Source organism: Scyliorhinus torazame, chromosome 3 (genome assembly GCF_047496885.1).
Source record: "Scyliorhinus torazame isolate Kashiwa2021f chromosome 3, sScyTor2.1, whole genome shotgun sequence".
Classification (NCBI taxonomy): Eukaryota; Metazoa; Chordata; class Chondrichthyes; order Carcharhiniformes; family Scyliorhinidae; genus Scyliorhinus; species Scyliorhinus torazame.
This window is the reverse complement of record NC_092709.1, coordinates 145,066,961-145,088,366: the sequence shown is the minus strand read 5'-3', so window position 1 is coordinate 145,088,366 and position 21,406 is coordinate 145,066,961. Positions and strand designations below refer to the sequence as shown.

The 21,406-nt window shown below is 47.3% G+C and overlaps 1 protein-coding gene across 9 annotated transcripts in view; it reads right to left on the bottom strand.

Moving 5' to 3' along the window:
- sec31a (SEC31 homolog A, COPII coat complex component) overlaps positions 1-21,406 on the bottom strand; it is a 162,391-nt gene that overhangs the window by 101,004 nt on the left and 39,981 nt on the right. For all 9 annotated transcript variants that reach the window (XM_072496351.1, XM_072496353.1, XM_072496356.1 and 6 more), the window contains exons 6-8: positions 4,642-4,782; positions 2,242-2,384; positions 460-559 (exon numbers count right to left, since the gene is read on the bottom strand). In XM_072496351.1, the coding sequence (XP_072352452.1) occupies positions 460-559; positions 2,242-2,384; positions 4,642-4,782 (384 nt within the window). The remainder of the gene's footprint in view (positions 1-459; positions 560-2,241; positions 2,385-4,641; positions 4,783-21,406) is intronic.

Here is a 21,406-nt window from a genome sequence, read left to right as displayed (position 1 = left end):
TATTTGCGTGGGTTTCGCCCCCACAACCCAAAGATGTGCAGGCTAGGTGGTTTGGCCGCAACTAAATTGCCCCTTAATTGGCAAAAATGAATTGGGTACTCTAAATTTGAAAAAAAAAAGAATTCCCTCCCTTCCTCCTTTAGGAGACTCCTTAAAACTTACCTCTTTGACCAAGCTTTTGGTCATCTACCCTAATACTTTCTATTGAAGGGTCAGTATCAAAGTTTCATGTCTAACACTCCTGCCAAGCACCTTGGAACATGTTACTATGTCAAAGGTGTTTTCCTAGTGCAAACTGTGGCTGTAAAAATAGGCATACTCAATAGACTCGCATGATTTTTAATGTTCAGGTCATTGAAATGAGAAAACTTCATTAAAATTTCCAAACTAAGCAAAGTTGCATGCAGTCTGAACCTAACCCAGTGCTCAAGTGCATTTAAAAAAAAATATTCAGCTTACTTCTGCAGTGTTGGGGTTCCAGCAAAGCATGCGGTTGTCCTTCCCACAACTCAGAAGTAGCTCTGAGTCTGCCAGGCTCCAGGCAATGGCTAAAATTCCTCTGCAAAACATATTCGATTTATGATATTATTAAGAATTAAATGCAGCTCCTTCAATTTAAAGGAAAGCATCAGGATTAAATTTTGTTAAAGATAAATTATCCTTACAATTTTATTCCTATCTTTCTGGAGATCATGTCTCTATCCAAGTTATGCTTATTGTGATGCCAGCAGCCTCCTTAGACCTCACCAGCATCAACATATCAATTGAATAATCCAGATTTAATTGTCAGGATGCTATTCTTTTTTAAAAAAATTTACCCATCCTTAAAGCTTCAAAGCCAATGCGCAGAGTGGGCAGGGCAAGCCGTTAATTCATCTCATTGTTGGCTCCAAAAATCAATTCAAATTCAAATTGAAGCCAATTCATGGTCTCCGCAAGAGAGACATAAAAGAGCCAACTGACAAGAAAAGGCATTGCACCTCATTTTAGGCTTGATCTGACACTTGGCCAAAAGGCCGAGAAGTGATGATGTCACAATGCTATTTAACCATGTTGCGTCACAGCCAAATCCAATCAGATGTTCATAAAATGTTGACAGTGAAGAATTGTCAACATAATTGGAATTAGTAGCCTTTTATAAGGTTTATGCAGTGTGCTGAAATGACCTGAAGGAAGTGGAGGAGAACTTCTAAAGATTCAAAAGCAAATGCTGTTATGTCAGCAAACACAGCAACCATTTTGTGCACAGCAAGGTCCCACCAACAGCAAAGAGATGAATCAATTAATCAATTTTCTGTTGGAGCACATCAGGAGAATTCCATTTTTCTTCGAACAGTGGCATGGAATCCTTTACATCTAGCTTAACTAGTAGCGAGAGATTCAGTCAGTATTTCATCCAAAAGGTAACAATATAGACAGTAGATGTGCTCTCAATGCTGCACTGAAATACTAGCCTACATTATGTGCATGATATTCTGACTCAAAGGCAAGCGAGAGTGTTATTAAGTGATCCAAAGTGACACTTTGAAAAGCTGGCAATGACTGGCTGAGGAGGAAATAAGAAACTGACAACCCTCCTGGATAGAGAAGAATATTTGTAGATGGCCATTCTATGATGATGCATGGTGAACAACACCTGAATATTTTACCAACATAAATAAATCGGTATGATACACTTGGCAAAGAAAGCACGTTGGAAGGGGAAAAATAAGTAGTACACAGGCATTTTGTGAAATACAAATAATCTTGGAACCAATGAAGAGAAAGGTATTAAAGAAACTCAACAACATTCATTCAATAGCACCTTCCAAACCCTCTGCCCACCTAAAAGGACAAGGGCAGAAGATGCACGGGAACATCACCACTCCAAGTCACACACCATCCTCACTTGGAACTATAAGCGTCGTTCTGGGTCAAAATCCTGGAAATCCATCCGAACAGCGCTGTGATTGCACCACATGGATTGCAACAGTTCAAGGTGGCAGCTCACCACCACCTTCTCAAGGGTGATTAGGGATGGGTAATAAAATACGGGCCTAGCCAGTGATGCCCTCATCCATAAACAATACATTTTAAAAACGGAGGTAATTTCAACACAACCCTATTACGTATCAAAGTGTCAGAAAAGATTTAATAAATTATAGATATCAAGAAAATGAATTAGTAACTCACTAAATCAATATTTTTTAAAGCAATTTAATGATGACAATCCAACATGTCTTTCTCTGGTATTAACTCTACCTTGTGTGGTTTTCCAGCACTCGCAAGGGAGATGTTGCAAACCGGAGGTCCCACATCTGAATCACAGGCATTCGATCATCCTCTGAGGAAACAGCCATCTGTGTGGCAACATCAGGATGCCAGGCCAGTCCAGAACAGTGCATCTGCCAACAGCAACAATGCACTTAATTAACAGTAAGTAGATACTGGTGGATTTCCCATGGCAGTACTTGCAACTAAAAGAAAACAGCTGGGGTGGGGATGCAGAAGAGAGCCAGAGAGAAAAGGGAGACTCGGAGATGACACGGCAAAGGGGGAAAATAAGCTTTATATTTCCACATTCTATTTCCATTCCGTCAAAGTTGAATTTTAAAAACATGTAAACTTTTTTCTGAAAAAAAACAAAGAAAGGAAAATACGATTCGAGAGAGTGGAACTGGTTAATGATGCTTCTGGGACCTCACAGCTACCTTTGGCACGGTTGGTTAGTGAGTGAAAGGCATTAAGCAGGTAATTAAACAAGAGGAGGTAGGGTTAATGTTGAAAGTGAGGCAATGGAAGGAAGGAGAAAGCACAGCAGGTGAATGAAAGAAGGGATATAGTAATTGGAAGAGCTGTTGACGTCCATGATTTCTTTACAACCCCCATCAGTAAAAATTAAGCGTTTGATGGCTTCTTTTACCTGTCACACCATCCAGCTGAAAGGAAAGAGGAGAGACAGAGAAGCAAAGAAACATAGAAGAAAGCCATAAACAAGAGGTTGGGGGGAGGGAAAGAGAAACAGCAACAGAGGGACATCAGACACAAGGAAGAGTGTAACCACATTCTCATATTTTACCATGTACAACACCACCAGAAAACAACTTGCAGCTACCAAAACACTAATTAACGTGTGTATCCCTGATGGGGCCCCCACCAGCCCCGTATACCAGTAAACTGCAGGCACGACATGGGACACCAATTTAAAATGGGTGGCAAAAGACGACAATGGAGACACGAGGACATTTGTTTTTAAATACACGGGGAGTGGTTAGGATCTGGAATGCACAGCCTGGGATTGTACTGGAAGCAGATTCAATTGGAGCTTTCAAAGGAAATTGATAAGCAACTGAAGAGAAAAATAAAAATTGCAATGCTACAGGGAGTGCAAAAAGTACTCTTGCAGAAACCCAGTGCAGCCACAACTGGACAAATGGCCTGCTTTGGTGCTTCAACCATTTTAACATTCTCTGAGGAGATGGGATGAATTTTCTGGATGTGCAAAGTTGTTGTTGAGGCTCCTCACTGGTAGTGAAAATCTGAAATATTACAGGATGAATGCAGCTCAAGCTGAAAATTATCCAGGAAGCAGCCGCCCGCTGGATCAGCACCCCATCCATCACCTTAAACATTCACTCCCTCGGCCATCAATGACTGTGTACCATCTCCAAGATGGTACTACAGCGACTCACCAAGGCTCCTTCAATAGCACCTTCCAAACCTGCAACCTCTGTCACCTCGAAGGACAAGGGCAGCAGATGCAAATCAACATCATCACCTGCAAGTTCCCTTCAAGTCACACACCTTCCTAGCTTGGAACTATATTACTGTTTTCACTTCTCACTGGGTGAACATTCTGAATCTCCCCTCCCAACAGCACCGTGGGTGTACCTAGACCAGGTCAGCTGCACAGTTCAAGAAGACAGCTCACCACCACCTGCTCAAGGGCAATAAGAGATGGACAATAAATACTGGCCCTGCTCACAACGCTCATTTTCCAGAAGTGAATGAAAAAATACTCTGATCATACATATACTGAAAATGATCACACGTGGCACAGGATTCTATTTCTGTTGATGAAATGAAATGAAAATGAAATGAAATGAAATCGCTTATTGTCACAAGTAGGCTTCAAATGAAGTTATTGTGAAAAGCCGCTAGTCGCCACATTCCGGCGCCTGTTCAGGGAGGCTGGTACGGGAATTGAACCGTGCTGCTGGCCTGTCTTGGTCTGCTTTTAAAGCCAGCGATTTAGCCCTGTGCTAAAACCAGCTCCAGATGCAAGAAGAGACTGTAAAATCTTAGCCGAGCATGCAGCACCACTCCAGAAGCTTTGTGCTACCATGTCTTTTCACAAAATGTTATACCCGATTAAATGTTAGAACAACTGCAACACATTTTGTTTGCACTACATTTTCAGGAATCTACCAATTCAATGTGTCTGTTGGCTTAACTGTACACATTGTTATAGTAATGTTATATGCTGCAGGAACATGGCTCGTTTGTAGTGACCATAACTGAAGAGGAAGTGTCAGCAGAGGGGAGGGGTGCCATTGGGTTAGGTCGCAACTCTGACTGGGTAGCGTCATTTCAATTCATATTAAAATTCTTTACCGCAACATGTTGTGCAAACATCACCCATTTCCCAGAAAATCTACTTACTCGGTTGGTGTGGTCACTGACTTTCAATATCGGTTCATTCTTGCGCAGGTCCCAGACAACAGCACGCCCACTTGGATTAGCTGAAGCCAGAATATGCTGCACTTGCCTGTTCCAGGCAACACAACTAATGTCTTCAGGAGGCTAGGAAATAAAATAAAATATTTATCAGGGATTTTCAAAAATATACATGATATATATGGTCACTCTTGACATCAGCACCTCTATTTAATTAAGAATTATGAGATTGAAGATTTGATCAATCTGGAACAGAATTTCAGTTAATAACAGTATTCGGGAGGTTCCAGATGCACAAAAAAAGCAAACTGAAAGTTAGAGGGCGTATCAATGGTTTAGGATGAATACTATGGGCTATGGTTATGCGACTACATTGGCAGAAAAACTATCAATAAAACAACCTGGTTTTGAAGAACGTCAGTGCATCAGGCACAGTGATACAAATAATTTCAATAGATCGAACAGCTGACATATGATAAAGACTGGTTACCTTCTTTCTGAACACTTCAATCAAAATGGAAAGGTGTGCATGGGTTCTTTAAAGGTGTTCGGCTTGTAACAAAGACTCTCCCTCCTCCTCCTCCTCCTCCCGCCCGCCACCCTCCCGCCCGCCACCCCCCCCCCAAACCGCCCCCCCCCCCAACCCCCCCCCCCCCCCCCCAAACCCCCCCCCCCCCCCCCACCCCCCCCCCCAACCCCCCCCCCCAAACCCAGCAACCTCATCCTTTCGTTAAAATACAAACAGCCAACTATCTGCTGTGCCAAATGTCCCATACAGAAAAGACCCTCATAGATGTCTAATCCAACGGGCAGCTTCCCATCATACAACTAGACAACATTTATACAGCATATTTCAAGAACAAGTGCATTTCCGAGAAAAGGAGTTGATGTCAACCCTTCGTCAGGAAGTTTGAAGAAGTGATTGAAAGCTTCGATGAAGAGTTTATTTTGGGAAGAAGGCTTTTTAAAAGCGGTGTAGCACTTCCACACACGAAACCAAGAGTTTTCTCCCTCAGAATGAGCATCTCGTAATTCAAAGATATTTCCCAGCTTCAATGGGAAATATACAAATGTATCTTCAAAATGATAGAAGTATTTTAATTTCGAAGTATTTTTAAGTATTAATAAATGGTCTGTTTTATGCAAGAACTTTTATTGAAAACATTCAGAACATGTTGTGCACTCTCCTGGATTTCGCTAAACCATACAAACCATAATCCATAGCCCTGGATGACTGCAAGCTACAATCACACATACACTTTAAGGACCGATACATGGCCAATATCAGTAACTTGCTGTATAACAAAAATAAACAGATAACTGTTGTTTCACAAAAGCCACAAAAACAAGAACTGAAACGTGAATTACTTTGCACAGCACATCTATAGATAGCACAAATAGCAGAGAAATTCAAATGGGTTTATTTTTAAGATTGTTGAATTTTCAAAACACAGAATTTCAAAAACTCAAATTAGTGAATAGTAAGAAATTATTTATATTACACTGTGTAGAAATGTGCTTCCTGCTTTCTCCCTGAATGGCTAATTTTACTAGGCTTGTGTGTTTCCGATTTCATAAGAGAAAGTCATTTCTCGGTCTACCTCTGACAATCCTTTTACCATTTTAAACATCTCAACCACACCGCCAACTCAATCATACTATCTAACCTCCCAAGGGAATATAAGTCACGTGTAAGCAATCTGAGCTCAATTTAATTCAAGCCCCGTTATCCTTCTGGTGAATTTACTCTGCGTCCCTCAAAGGCCAATATATTTTTCCTGCGATGCATTGATGAAAACTGGGCATAATATGGAGAGAGTCTGACCAAAACTCTATACAGATGAAGCAATATATACTCCTACTCCTGTTCCTTCTTTGTCTCACCTTCATCTATTCATCCACCTTTAAGGGACTTTAACAAACTAAAATAAACATAGATCAAACCTGAATTGTCATGACGACGGACATGATGACTAAGTGATCAAAAGGTACCTACAATTTTGCCAACTAATTCACAGATATATTGATCTGATTGAAGACCAGTTTTTAATAAAAAGCAAAGAGTATGTTACTGTGGGATTTTTGCGTGTGTCGGACCGTTTTGTTATAGAGAATGTTACTATGTTAAAATGTTAAATGCCTCAATAAAATGTTTGCTAAAAAGATTTTTTAAAAAGCAAAGACACTGATCAAAGGATGGCTGTCACAAGTCACCTGATGACAGACGCTGTAAAGTTGACCACTTCTCTGAAAGGTCTATGAATTGCATTGCAGACCTGTCACAGGGAATTTCACACTTAGACCGAGGGGGGATGGTGGTGTCAAGGCCCATTTTAAACAGGTATTCTTGAGAGGATGACATTAAAAATACAACGTACAAGGCTTTTAATCCACTGTAATTCTGTGGAGACAATGGGACTTGCTACCCGGCTAGTTACACCCAAACAGACACTCCACCCCCATCTCAATTAAATGTGCCAATTGGTTTCTGAGATAAACTGGGATTACTACAAAAAGGGATGCAGACCCGCTAATTGAATACCCTTCTGGGATTTTACGGAAATGAGTTTTAAAACTGGCTCTGAAAAATAGAAAGAAGAACCAGCAGAAGGGAGGGGAAAACAACAACACAGTCATCTAAAAAGACTGCGGGAAGAGAGCAGTAAGACCTCTCTCTCTTTCTGAAAGCAATAAATGTACCCTCAACAGAGGGCAGATCTGAGCCGAACCAACTCCAGAATTCCACCAGGAGTCACCAAACTTCAACAGCCGCAACATTCCACAATGTATGCCTCATGGACATGAAAAGGAGTTACTCATATATTCTTTTAACTTTTATTTGCACTCAACATTCTTACTTCTGATCTGTGCATGTTGTCACATCTAATATTTTTCTCAGGTCTTAGTAACCAATAAACGTACTCTTTCTTGGACTCAAAAAAGCCTGGTTTGATTAACTCGTTAGAAAGCAAATACATGGATTTCCAGTGGCGGTTATGAGGGAGTAAGTCGCGTATTTGGTGGCTCCCGCTCTGGCCGGACCTTTGGACCTTTCCCCCCCGACCTTTTTGCGCTTTTGAGCGCTGGCTTTGAAGGCAAAGCCAATCTGGCACTGGTTCCACACATTGGTGTATGGAACGAAGAACCCCAAGGGATCGAAAAGGGAGAAATAAGAAGACAAGCAAGGGCTGGGTGGTGGTGGCGGCAGAAGACAATATGGCTGATGTTCGGACCCCTGCTGCGACGGCCCAACCATCAACGGAGGAGTTGATGCAGGTCATTCAAGAGGGCTTCGCTAGGCAGAAACCAGACTGTCTTGATCCGATAAAGGAATCGATCGATCAGCTGGAGCACAGGCTGGATGCCCAGGATCGGACGATTCAGAAGCTGGAGAAAGCGCTGGCGGACCAGGAGGAGCACCAAACGGTGGTTGAGCTGGAGGTGGTGATGCTGAAGGATCAGCAAAAAAGGCTGCTGGAGAAGGTAGAAGACCTGGAGAATAGAGCTCGCCGGCAGAACTTAAGAATTGTCGGTCTCCCGGAGGGGGCTGATGCTGGCGCGTTTGTGCAGAGTATGTTTCTATTGACATTTCTCTTCTGTATTTGAGTTTGGTTGAAGGAGGGGAAAGCAAATGTTATTTGGTTTCTGCGGGTTTTCGGTGTTTTGGTGGGGCGTTTTACTTTGTATTACTTTGATTTATACTATTGTGGGGGTTTTCTGTGTGTTTTTCTTGTTGGGTTTTCTCTTATGTTAATTGGGCGATTGTTTGGGGTCGGTTTGATGAGGGAAGTGGTATCGATGGGCGGGGCGGAGGGGAGTGAGGGAACAATAGATGGGAGACTTCTTGGCGCCGGAGGAGAGGCCCACCAGGCTAGCGCTGGGTGAGCTAGTCTACGGAAGCAAAGTGGGGGGGGGGGTGCATATGATTAATCTATGGCAGGGGTTAGGTTACAAAGTGTTGTTGCTGGGGAGGGGGACGGGGGGAGGGAGTTACTCTGCTGACGAGGGAGGGACTTATGTTTCGGGAGAGAGAGGTCGGTGGTGAGTGCTGCCAGGAGGTGGGCCAATGGAGGCGTGGCGCATGGGCTAATGGCGGGCCCAGGAAAGGAGATGGTTGATCGGCGGAGGGGGGGGGGCATGGTGCCCTCCAACTAGGCTGATCAGTTGGAATGTTAGAGGGTTGAACGGGCCGGTCAAGAGGGCACGTGTGTTCGCGCGTCTGAGGGCTCTGAAGGTGGACGTGCTAATGTTGCAGGAGACACATCTGAAAGTGGCAGATCAAGTCAGGCAAAGGAAGGGTTGGGTCAGCCAGGTCTTTCATTCGTGGCTGGACACCAAGACTAGAGGGGTTGCGATTTTGATCAACAAGCGGGTGCAATTTCAGGTGGGCAGTATAGTCTGGGACGGGGGGGGGGGGCGTTATGTCATGGTTAGCGGTAAGCTGGAGGGGAAGACGGTAGTCTTGGTTAATGTGTATGTGCCAAATTCGGATGACGTGGAATTTATAAAGCGGTTGCTGGGGAAGATACCTGACCTGGACTCGCACAAGCTGGTTATGGGAGGGGCGGCCAGGGAAATAGAGAGGGTGGTTGATGGGGATGGGAACTTGGTAGGGGAGTCGGCAGGGCTAAACAGGGCGTTCAGGGACTTTTACAGTAGGCTCTATTGCTCGGAACCCCCCATGGGGCCGGAGGTGATGAGACCCTTTTTGGACGGACTGACCTTCCCAAGGGTGGGTAGGGAGCTGGTAGATGTGCTGGGGGCCCCAATTAGGGGCGAAGAAATAGTCGAGGGCTTGAAGGCAATGCAGCCGGGTAAAGCCCCGGGGCTGGATGGGTACCCGGTGGAGTTCTATAAAAAGTTCTTGGGGATTTTAGGGCCGTTGCTGGTCATGGTTTTCAATGTGGCAAGGGACAGAGGGGTGCTGTCGCAGGCCACTATTTTGTTGATATTGAAGTGGGACAAGAACCCGGAGCTATGCGGGTCATATGGGCCGATCTCCCTGCTTAATGTGGATGGCAAGTTGCTGCCCAAATTTTGGCCTCCAGGATTGAAGACTGTGTGCCGGATGTGATTATGGAGGACCAAACCGGGTTTGTCAAGGGCAGGCAGTTGATGGCCAATATAAGAAGGCTGCTCAATGTGATCATGATGCCCCCGGAGAGTGGGGAGGTTGAGGTAGTTGTGGCAATGGATGCGGAAAAGGCATTCGACCGGATGGAATGGCACTATCTGTGGGAGGTGCTGGGATGATTTGGGTTCAGTAAGGACTTTATCGACTGGATCAGGTTGTTGTACTAGGCCCCGGCGGCTAACATAAGGAAGAATAGGACGACCTCGGACTATTTCAGACTGTACCGGGGGACAAGACAGAGGTGGCCCCTCTCCCCACTGTTGTTTGCGTTAGCTATAGAGCCGCTGGCAATGGTTCCGGGGCGGGGGGGGGGGGGGGGGGGGGGGGGGGGGGGTGGGGGGGTGGTTTTCGGGGTATAAACTGAATATGACAGAGAGTAGATGTTTGTAGTCCAGGCGAGGGGTCAGGAGGATTGGCTGAGGGAGCTGCCGTTTTGGTTAGTAGGGGACAGTTTCAGGTACTTAGGGATACAAGTGGCGCGCGACTAGGGCTGGTTACACAAGTTGACCTTGTCCCAGTTGGTTGAACAGATGAGGGGCGAGTTCCGGAGATGGGAGGCGCTCCCGCTGTCATTAGCTGGGAGAGTGCAGACGGTCAAAACGACGGTCCTACCGAGATTTCTGTTTGTATTCCAGTGTCTCCCAATTTTCATCCCACGGTCCTTTTTTAAGAGCGTTAATAAAATCATCCTGGGCTTTGTGTGGGCGGGTAAGTCCCCATGAGTGAAGAAGGTGATGCTCGAGCGGAATCAGGGAGAGGGGGGCTTGCGCTACCGAATTTTAGCAATTATTACTGGGCGGCTAACATAGCCATGATAAGAAAGTGGGTGGTGGGGGCGGTGTCGGTTTGGGAGCGGATGGAGGCAGCTTCGAGCTTCGTGTAGCGGCGCCAGTCTGGGCGCGTTGATAACGGCACCTCTACATTTCCCACCCGCGAGGTACTCCACCAGTAGTGGTGGCAGCCATGAGAATCTGGGGTCAGTGGAGGAGGTACGCTGGAGCAGTGGGAGCATCGGGCTGGTCCCCAATATGTGACAATCACCGGTTTGCCCTGGGGAGCTTGGATGGGGGGTTCCGAGTATGGCAGAAGGTGGGAATTGAGAATTTGGGGGACTTGTTGTTAGAGGGGAGCTGCCCTAGCTTGAGGGCGCTGGAGGTGAAGTTTCGATTGGCATGGGGGAACGCATTTAGATATTTACAGGTGCGGGACTTTCTGCGTAGGCAGGTATCATCCTTCCCACTCCTGCCACTAAGTGGGAGATCCTGTTGCTAACTTTTGCCTTAGTTTAATTGCTCTGTTGTATCACCTTTGCTCTCAAGTCACCAGGTATCTTTATGATACCGCCACGTGGTTCAAGTCCGAGTATTGATCAATAATCCAACACACCGCTTAGTAAGATTTAAATCAAAGCACATTTATTATACACAGTAATCACTACTCATGCATAAATTCTACGTCTAAGCTACTTCTTACAACTAACAGGCCTATACTTAACTTGGAACTGGCCCACCAGGTCAGGGAAACAAATGACCTTTTGTTCGGGTTCTGAGTCTGCGGGATTCGAAGTTGGTACAGATTGGTAGCTAGGAGCACATATCTCGTAGCGAGCGTTGAAGTAAGACTTACTGGATATCGGCGGCGGCTGAATCGGTCACTGTCAAGGGTTGGTTCGCGTTGCTGAGTGACCCGGTCAAGAAGAACGATTTGAACTTGGCTTAATTCTTATAGTCCCCAGGGGCTTCCCTTTCGGGGCGGACCCTGTACCTGGCCCCAAGCGATTGGACTTTGTCCCAATCACTTGGTTCGATGTTCTCCAATGCTGGAGCGGTTCCCTGATCGATGGGCGGTCTTGAGGTGGTCGTTCACCTCCCTTTGTGTAGGCTTCTGCTGGCGCCAAAGTGTCTGGTTTAGCTTTATGTATCTAAATGTTGCTCATTGTTCCTGGGCATTGCTCATTAATATGCAGATGGCTGGTGTTTTGTTATGCTGATGGTTGCTGGTATCGATCTTGTCTGGCCTTTCCAGAGGTAAATACACACTCAACTTGCAGCTGCTCGTTTGTGTCCTGTTGGCTGACTTTCCCATCAGCCTTTGCCGTTCGGCATTTTGTATCGGGAGTTGGCCATTTTAAGTGGTTACATACGCTCCTTGTGATCCTAACACGAAGCGTGAAGGATCACATAACTATGTTGCTTTCCATTCCCTGACCTGGGGGGGGGGGGGGGGGGGGGGGGGGGGGGAGTTCCTTCATGGCCTCTGCACTGACCATAGCTATGCAAAAATGTTTTAAGGGCGCTATGTCAAACAGGGACTTGCATTACAAAACAATAAACTGGGAACCTCTAACTATTCTTAACACACTACACTCACTTAAACATTTCATTATCCTAACTTCCTCAACCATACAAACAAAATCATAGCAGTTTATACATCAGTCTTCCTGGCTTGGCAGTCAAGCTCAGGGTCATACAATTTGCTCATGAACAGTTCTTTACATTTCTTTATTTACAATAAAGCGCAAGTGAATGCTCTTTATTATAAATCGCGGGGGTCGGGGGTCTGGTCGTATCCGAAAATAGGGGATCTGATCGTATATACCGGAGTTCGAGCGCGGTAGGCTCTCCTTCTCCATTTCCGTAGACACATAGCCTGCACTATGCAGCAGAGTATCGCTAATACCAGTAATGTTTCTATTACATAGGACAGGGAGTACCAGGTTATAAACCTGGCACACCAAATTTTCGGACAAGGCACACTTCCCAATAATGAACCAGTGCGAGCCGTCTCGCAGACTGTGCAATTTACCATCCAAATGTTTCAGGATGTAAATAGCATGTGGTAAGAGTTGGATGGAGTCCCCGGGTAGGACGGCTACCAATACCGTGTCTCTCCTACCCGAGCGTAGTTGACCAGAGGGGGAGTTCCCAGGCAGGGTGGGTCCCAAGCCATTTCTCCACTGCCTGAGCAACCGACAAGAACGGGCAGAAATGTAGTCATTGTGGTGGGGCTGCCGTAGTGGTTCTACCTTCGAACCAGAAGGACAGTTACGAACGGGCTTCTGGTTCCTTAACCAGTCTCTGCAGACAAGCTCTCAGAGGTTTCTGCTGAACTAGTGTCTGGCAATGGTGAGTCTCTGTAGGCAAGTCCTCAGAGGTTTCGGCCGAATAGGCGTGGGGCAGTGAGAAAAAAAATTCTCCTGTCGGACATACAACATTTAACAAACTTACAAACAACATAAAACATTCTGCAGGTTCCATCAGAAAGGACACCACTTCTCCCAAGCGGTTCCTTTTAAAACATCATCTGGACACCTCAGTTCTCGGTTGCGAACAGGGTCGCAAAGGGGTTCTCGGTTTGGGAGTCAGACCCAAGGTCGTCATCTTCTCCCGGGTGCCAAACTCTTGAGTGTATCAGGGCTGAGAGGGCTGCATGGTGTGAGTTGGGGTCGCTCTCGTCGTTACGGACGAGTCGGAACGAGTTATCTCGGTGCCAATTGTTGGTGTCTAGCTGTGTGGGGACAAAATTGGGGTCGTCAGTGTGGTTCGGTGGTCGGTGGTGGGGTTTGTTCAGGAAAGTGACCATGAAGGGATTACTCGGATCGTAGTCGGAATTGCTGGGTGTGGGTCCTGTTGCATGGGGATAGTAGGGAGGCGTGCTGTGGCTAACGTCCGAGTCACAGTCGCTGTCTCTGCTGCTGCAGTCTGTGGGCGTTCCGGGGCGGAGTGTATATTTTGGGGGTGGAGTCGAGGTCGAGTCCGTGGCTGGGCTGGACGTGTTGGGGGATGGTAGGGTTAGTTGGCTGTTGGCGGGGCGTGGTGTGCTGCGTCGAGCATGACGTGGTGTGCGTGGTTCGACTGTGTTCCATATGCCTTCAGCTGGTTTATATGAAACCACGCAGTCTTACCGTTGGGTTACTTTATTTTATAAACGGAAGGGCTAACTTTATCCGCAATGGAGTACGGACCTGAGTATTTTGGTGACAGGAATGTGCTGGGGTCATATACAGAGAGCATAACTTGCTGTCCTATACTGTACTCAGTCGCATGCACGGTCTTGTCGAAACAAGCCTTGCTCTGTTTCTTTCTGGTGCCCAATTTTACTGCGGCTGCTAGCTGAGCCGTTTTAACATTCTCGACTAACTGCTCGACTGCTTTCTCGTGTGTGAGGGCCGTCACTTCGGGGCTGGTCAAGTCCAAACCTAACAAATATTCTGTGCCTTTCATGGGGCGTCCGGTCATGAGGGTGTGTGGGGTGTAACCTGTGAAAGTAGAAATTGTGTTACTCAAAAACATCAGCGCAAAAGGGAGAACTGAGTCCCAAGTGGTGTTGTTCTGCTGGACCATTTTTCTGAGGGTGGATTTTAGGGTCCGATTCATGCGCTCCACGATACCACTCGACTGTGGGTGGTATGCTATGTGGAATTTTTGGGTGATGCCAAATATCGTGAGGACGTTCTGCATGACACGTCCCGTAAAATGGGAACCTTGGCCTGATTCAATGCTGCGGGGGAGTCCCCATCTTGTAAAGATGTGGTGGGTTAAAATCTTGGCTGTGGATTTTGCCGTGGTTGTGCGGGCTGGGAATGCTTCAACCCATTTCGTAAATGTGTCAATTACCACAAGTACATATTTATAGCCATTCCTGCAAGGGGGCAATGGTCCTATAAAATCAATCTGGAGATTAGTCCAGGGACCATTAACGGGTCGGGTGTGGCTGATTGAGCCTTTTTGGCATATCTGTCCGGATTATTCTGGGCACAGATAAGACAATTCTCGATGTAGTGGTTTACATCATCCTTTAAATTCGGCCACCAACAAAGCTGCTCGAGATGGGCTGTAGTGGGATCGATTCCCTGATGTCCATGACCGCCATGGAACAAACAAATCAGTTGATTCCTGTCCTGTTCAGGAACCACATAAAGGGTGTCTTTTAACACCACACCGTCATGTGTGGTCAGTGCGTTTTTGAACCTCTCAGAGGGAGCTGGATATTTTCCCTTTACAATCTCCTTGAGATTGGTGTCCTGCTTCTGGGCCTCCACTAGATCCTCGATCTTTGTCTGTGAGACCTGAACTGCACTCACTGGTGCGCTTTCGGGGTGTGTCCAAAGGTATCCGTGCCTGGAACCTGCTTTAGCCAGTGCGTCGGCTTTCACATTTCCAGGGGGGGGGGGGACGATGGTGACTGCGGACTTTGATTATCCCAAAAGTCCTGTTCTGGGCTCTTTCTAAAATATGACGGAGCAATGGGGCTGAGGGGAGGGGTTTTCCGTCTGCGGAAACAAATCCTCTTGCTTTCCACAGGGGCAGAAATTCCATGAGGCTGTTGCAGACATAGAGGCTGTCCGAGTATATGTCTGCTGGGCTGGGGAAGGAATCTGGGTGGTCCACTATATATGCGACGGCCGCGAGCTCTGCTGCCTGCGCGCCTAAGTGTCCGGGTAGATTTTACGATATTTCCTCGAGTGCGCGTCCCTGCACGTCCTCGACATAGATACCGCAACCTGTTATGCGCTTCCCATCCAAGACTGTGGAAGATCCATACACATAGATCTTTATGGGTTCACACGTGTCCGTGTGTGGGGGGCTCTGGGTTGAACTACCTATCTTTCTGGGGGGTGTTTTAGCGATAATGGGGCCTGTGGTGTGGTGAGATAATTTTGCATTCATGGGGGGTTCCGGGGTACTGTAAGTTGTCGGCTAAATAGGTGTGCGTCTTTGTCCTTTTCACAGTGATGTCCCGTCCCTGCAAGAGAAGGGTCCATCTCGCTTCTCTAATCTGGCTGACTGTGCCGTCCGAGAGTCGTCCAGTAAAAGTTGGATGGGGGTGTGTTCTGTGAGAATTGAGATGGGGTTCAGTCCGGTCATGTATGAAAAATACTGCACTGCCCAGAATACTGCGAGCAGGTGCCTCTCTCAGGCTGAAAATCCCTGCTCCACAGCATCTAAAAGTCTGGAGGCGTATGCTACGGGCCTTAACTGGTCATGCCGTTCCTGGAGGAGCATGGCCGAAAGGGTGCGGTCTGTGGTCGCTACCTCTATGGCGTAAGGGGAAAGCGGGTCTGGAACTTGTAGTGCGGGGGCTGCTATGAGTGATTGCTTCAACGCATCCACAGTATCCGTATGCTGCGGAAGCCATTCCCAGGGGGCTCCTTTCTTTAGGAGGTCTGAGAGGGGTGCTGCCTTGCTGACGCAACCGTCAATGTGGTTTCGACAGTAGCCAACCAGTCCTAAAAACAACTGGAGGGCTGAAACGTTCTGGGGAAGGGGCAATTCAGCAATTGAGTCAATCCGTTTATGCTCGATCTCGCGTTTACCATGTGTGATAATTGTTCCCAAATATATCACTTTATCTTACAAAATCTGGGCCTTTTTGGGGTTGACTTTACAACCGATTGAGTGTAATAGTTCCAGGAGTTCGGACAGAAGCTCAATGTGCTCTGCCTTGTCTGCAGTAGTAGGTGGTCTACATACTGTACCAGACATTCGGGGCGAGAGAATTTGGCTAAACCATTTGCCAGCTGTCGGTGGAAAATGGAGGGGGAGTTGTGGAAATCTTGTGGCAGGCATGTCCACGTGTACTGCTGTGCTTTAAAGGTGAAGGCAAATTTGTACTGGCACGCCTTTCCAATGGAATGGACCAGAATCCATTACTGACGTCCAAAACCGTAAAGAATCGGGAATTGAGTCCCTGCTTGAGCATGGTCTCGGGACTTGTTGCTACTGTGGGGGCTGCTGCAGGGTTGACCTTGTTGAGTTCCCGGTAATCGATGGTCAGTCGCCATGATCTATCAGGCTTTCTCACTGGCCAAATCGGGGCATTATTAGTGGAGGCTACTGATCTAAGTACAACCTGCTCTAATAAGCTTTCTATTACCTTGGAGATTTCGCCCTCTGCCTTTTGGGGAAATCCATACTGTTTTGGGGGTCTAGGGTCAGGTCCTGGTATTTGTACGGAGCCAGTCATCCGTCCACAGTTGTGCTTGTGGGTCGCGAATGCTACCCTGTTCTTTTGCAGAACTGCCCTAACCTGCTTGTCCGTATGATGCGTGGTCAGGGTGAACCAAAATTCGCCTACGGCGCTAATTTTATTCGTGTACTCTCCTATGTTGAGCGTTGCGGGGGCTCTTGCGGATTTTGCCATCTTCCAGACACACTGGTTGACTGGATCGAATGAAAGATTATGGGAATTCATGAAATCGATTCCCAGAATGTGTTCTGCTGTGTGGGGCAGGTCAACTAAAGCTACGGGGTGCTTGGTGGTGATGTTACCGATTTGAATGGGTACAGGGGCTGTGATGTGTCCCTGCTGTGAGTGGCCTGTAAAGCCGCTGAGGGTGATAGTGGCTGTAGTGGGCCACGTGTCTTTTTGAAACAGGGTGGAGGAATTTATTGTGGTTCGGGACCCTCCTGTGTCCCAGAGAAATTCGATGGGCTGTCCCCGAATTTTCGCTGCAACTACCGGTCGTCCGGACCTATCCCAAAGGGTGTCGCAGACCCAACTGGGGGAGCCCGTACACCGTCAGTCCGTTCCGGTCAAGTCCGTCTGATCTGAACGGGCGCTAACGCTATGAATGGGCTCTGTCTTTTTCTTACTCAAGAGTGCCCGTCTGCTGGGCTCTCTGTGGCTTTTTAGGGGCATTGCACTCTCTTGCAAAGTGTCCCAATTGTCCGCAGTTGTAACACTCCTGTGACTTGGGTGGGGGGGCTGTTCTTTCCCTCATTCACCCATGCGGGGTTCTGGTGGGTTGTCTTTACTGCCTGCATATCTGCTCCGGCCTGCTTTTCCTCAGTATTCTTAACAGCGGGTTTACTTTGTATAGATTGCTCCCAAGCGCGGGACAATCTTTTCACTACCCACTTCTCGTTCTGGGCCTCCTTTGAGGGATCATAACTCGCGCAGGCTTTCTGTCCTGTTTCTGTAGCATGGGAGCTAAGGGTGCGGGTCCATTTGGCCATGTTGTCTGGGGACAAATGGGCACGGTCTAAGTCTCCAAAGACTGCTGCAAAGTGAATCCACAGGCGTCCAGCAAACGTTGTGGGGTGTTCGGTTTTCTTTTGCCTATATTTGTTGAGGCCAACTACGGGGTCACCCCAGTTATACCCGATCGCATCCAGGATTGCGGTATGCATTTCTGCAAGGGTGCCTCCTACTACGTTCTGTGGGTCGGGAAGGGCTGCTGCTACTGACGTGTCTAAACTTAAAACTGTGAGCTTTACATGCTCTCTCTCATCCAGGCCGTACATGGTCGCCTGATGCTTAACTGTGGCAAAGAAATGGTGGGGGTCTGAGGTGGGGAGGAACGGTGTGATCTTATCACACGCGTCCCGTAACTGGGTCACTGTTAAGGGGGTGGAATATACAGGAGCTGGGGAACCTTGCACAGACTTAATCTGACACGGCTGGTAGAACAAATGGAGGAGGATTTTAAGAGGTGGGACATGCAGCCTTTATCGCTGGCGGGCAGGGTGCAAGCAATTAAGATGATGGTCCTCCCGAGGTTCTTATTTGTATTTCAATGTCTCCCTATTTTAATCACCAGGACCTTTTTTTAATAAAATAGATAGGAGCATTATGAGCTTTGTGTGGGCAGGGAAAGTTCCGAGAGTAAGGAGGGGGTTCCTTCAGCGCAGTAGGGACAGAGGAGGACTGGCACTACCGAACTTAGGAGATTATTATTGGGCCGCCAATTTGGCAATGATACGTAGATGGATGATGGAGGGTGAGGGAGCGGCGTGGAAAAGGCTGGAGAGAAGGTCCTGTAAAGGGACGAGTCTAGAGGCGCTGGTGACGGCGCCGCTACCGTTCTCACCGAAAAAGTACACCACGAACCCGGTGGTGGCGGCAACACTGAACATATGGGGACAGTGGAGGCGACAGAGAAGGGTGCGGGGTGCCCTGGTGGGGTCCCCTATCAGGAACAACCATAGGTTCGCCCCAGGAAGAATGGATGGAGGATTTCAGAGCTGGTACCAGTTGGGAATTAGGAAGGTGGGAGATTTATTCATAGATGGGACTTTTGCGAGCTTGGGAGCACTGGAGGAAAAGTATAAGTTACCCCGGGGGAATTTCTTGAGATATATGCAGGTGAGGGCGTTTACTAGACAACAGGTGAGGGAATTTCCGCGGCTCCCGACACAGGGGATACAGGACAGGGTGCTTTCAGGGGTGTGGGTCGGAGAGGGCAAGGTGTCAGAGATTTATAGAAAGATGAGGGAAAAGGGGGAGGAGTCGGTGGGCGAACTAAAAAGAAAGTGGGAAGAAGAATTAGGGGAGGAGATAGAGGAGGGTATGTGGGCTGATGCCCTAAGCAGGGTAAATTCCTCTTCCTCATGCGCCAGGCTTAGCCTGATTCAATTTAAGGTGCTACATAGAGCACACATAACGGGGGCAAGATTGAGCAGGTTCTTTGGAGTGGAGGACAAATGTGGGAGGTGTGGCGGGAGCCCGGCAAACCACGCACATATGTTTTGGGCGTGCCCGGCACTGGAAGGGTATTGGAAGGGAGTGACGGGAGTGATTTCGCAGGTGGTGAAGGCCCGGGTCAAACCAGGCTGGGGGTTAGCTCTATTTGGAGTTGCGGAAGAGCCGGGAGTGCAGGAGGCGAAAGAGGCCGATGTCGTGGCCTTTGCGTCCCTCGTAGCCCGGCGCAGGATCCTACTCATGTGGAAGGAGGCGAAACCCCCCGGACTGGAGGCCTGGGTAAACGATATGGTGGGGTTTATTAAACTGGAGCAGATAAAGTTTGTCCTGAGAGGATCGGCTCAAGGGTTCACCAGGCGGTGGCAGCCATTTCTCGACTACCTAGGGGAACGTTAGAGGGAAGACAGATGACCAGCAGCAGCAACCCAGGGGGGAGGAGGCTTAGTTGAGCATAGGTCAATAGAGTACGAGGTTTTGTTACTTGTATATTATTATTATTATTATTGTTAAAAAGTTTTTTAAAATTCTGTTTTGTTATTGTTATCGTTTCGCTTGTTTTGTAAGCGGGAAAAATGTTGCTCAGGGAAAAAAAATTTCAATAAAATATATTTATAAAAAATTTTAAAAAGGGGGTGGAATATAGAAATTCTGCATCGTCTGATGTGGCTGTGCGGTGGGTGGTTACTGAGTTCATTGGAGCTTGAACTATCTGCTGTGTGGGGGGTTGGGGCGCTTTTCTCTTTTGTGACTTTCCCTGCGCACATGTTCCCTGAACATATCTCTGCGCTGTTTCATTCAATTCTTCCCAATCAGGGCCGTCTTCCTGATCTAATCTTTCTCCACAGGTTTCCTGAAAACCTTTTTGAACAGAAAGCAGTGATTGCAGCTCTGAAATCTGCTTCCGGCACTTTGCGTGGTCTAATGTGCTTTATCTTTGTTCTGTGGTGGCAGCATGGAGTGCTCTTAATGCTGCCTTGAGGTCACTACACTGTTTTTGTAATGCCTCTACCTGTTTTTCTGTTTCTTCTCGTACCAGGACTGCACGTTGCGTGTCCTGATCGGCCTTTTCGTATTGAGACTGGAAGCTACTTATGTGCGCCAGACAAGACTGGTGAGCCCTTTTGGCATCCTCCACCTCTACATCTTTTGCTGCCAACTTCCTTCTCAATTCCAAATTCTCCTTTTCTACCTCGCTTACATCGACCTTACTCATTCGATGTATGCCCTCAACATCTTTCCGGAGTGCACTAACGACCTCCTCTGTGCCTCGCAATTGTGCCAAGAAGGACACGATTGCCATCGGCTTGCGAGCTTTCCCCAAGCTCTTTTTGTGGATCTCGCTCAGGTTCTCCCACCAAGTATGTCCTATACTCCCGGGACATGATTCCTCGTTATCACAGAATTCAGGGGCCATCCTTTCCCTTTGAGATATTTCCTGATTTCTTCCTCCCAAATGGGACATTGTCCCACTCTACTGCTGCTGGTCGCTGCGACCGCAAATTCCTCGGGGTTCATTAGGCGCTGCATTGCCATCTTTCCTATCCGAATGCTGCTCTTCAAATTTTGGGACAGGGGTTTTAATCCGAATGCTGCTCTTCAAATTTGGGACAGGGGTATTAAGGTGGTGCTGTAAATACGGCTACGGCTTTCGCTACTTTCCGATATACAAACTTCCGACAGTTTTGGCGATACAAAAAATCTATCAGTTTTACATTATCGCCCTGTTAGTTACGCATGCATACACACACTTCCGAATTATGAGTATTGATCAGAACTACCTGAACACTTGTGGTTTTCTGTTTCCAATTGGATCTCTAATTCAAATTCTGGGTTCTCCCGGAGTGGTTTTCACTTCTAGTTCGGGTCCCGTCAGGATGTCGCCAAATAATGTTGCTAACTTTTGCCTTAGTTTAATTGCTCTGTTTTATCGCCTTTGCTCGAGTCGCCAGGTGTCTTTATGATACCGCCACGTGGTTCAAGTCCGAGTAATGATCAATAATCCAATACACCGCTTAGAAAGATTTAAATCAAAGCACATTTATTATACGCAGTAATCACTATTCATGCATAAATTCTACATCTAAGCTACTTCTAACAACTAACAGGCCTATACTTAAATTGGAACTGGCCCACCAGGTCAGAGAAACAAATGGCCTTTTGTTCGGGTTCTGAGCCTGCGGGATTCGATGTTGG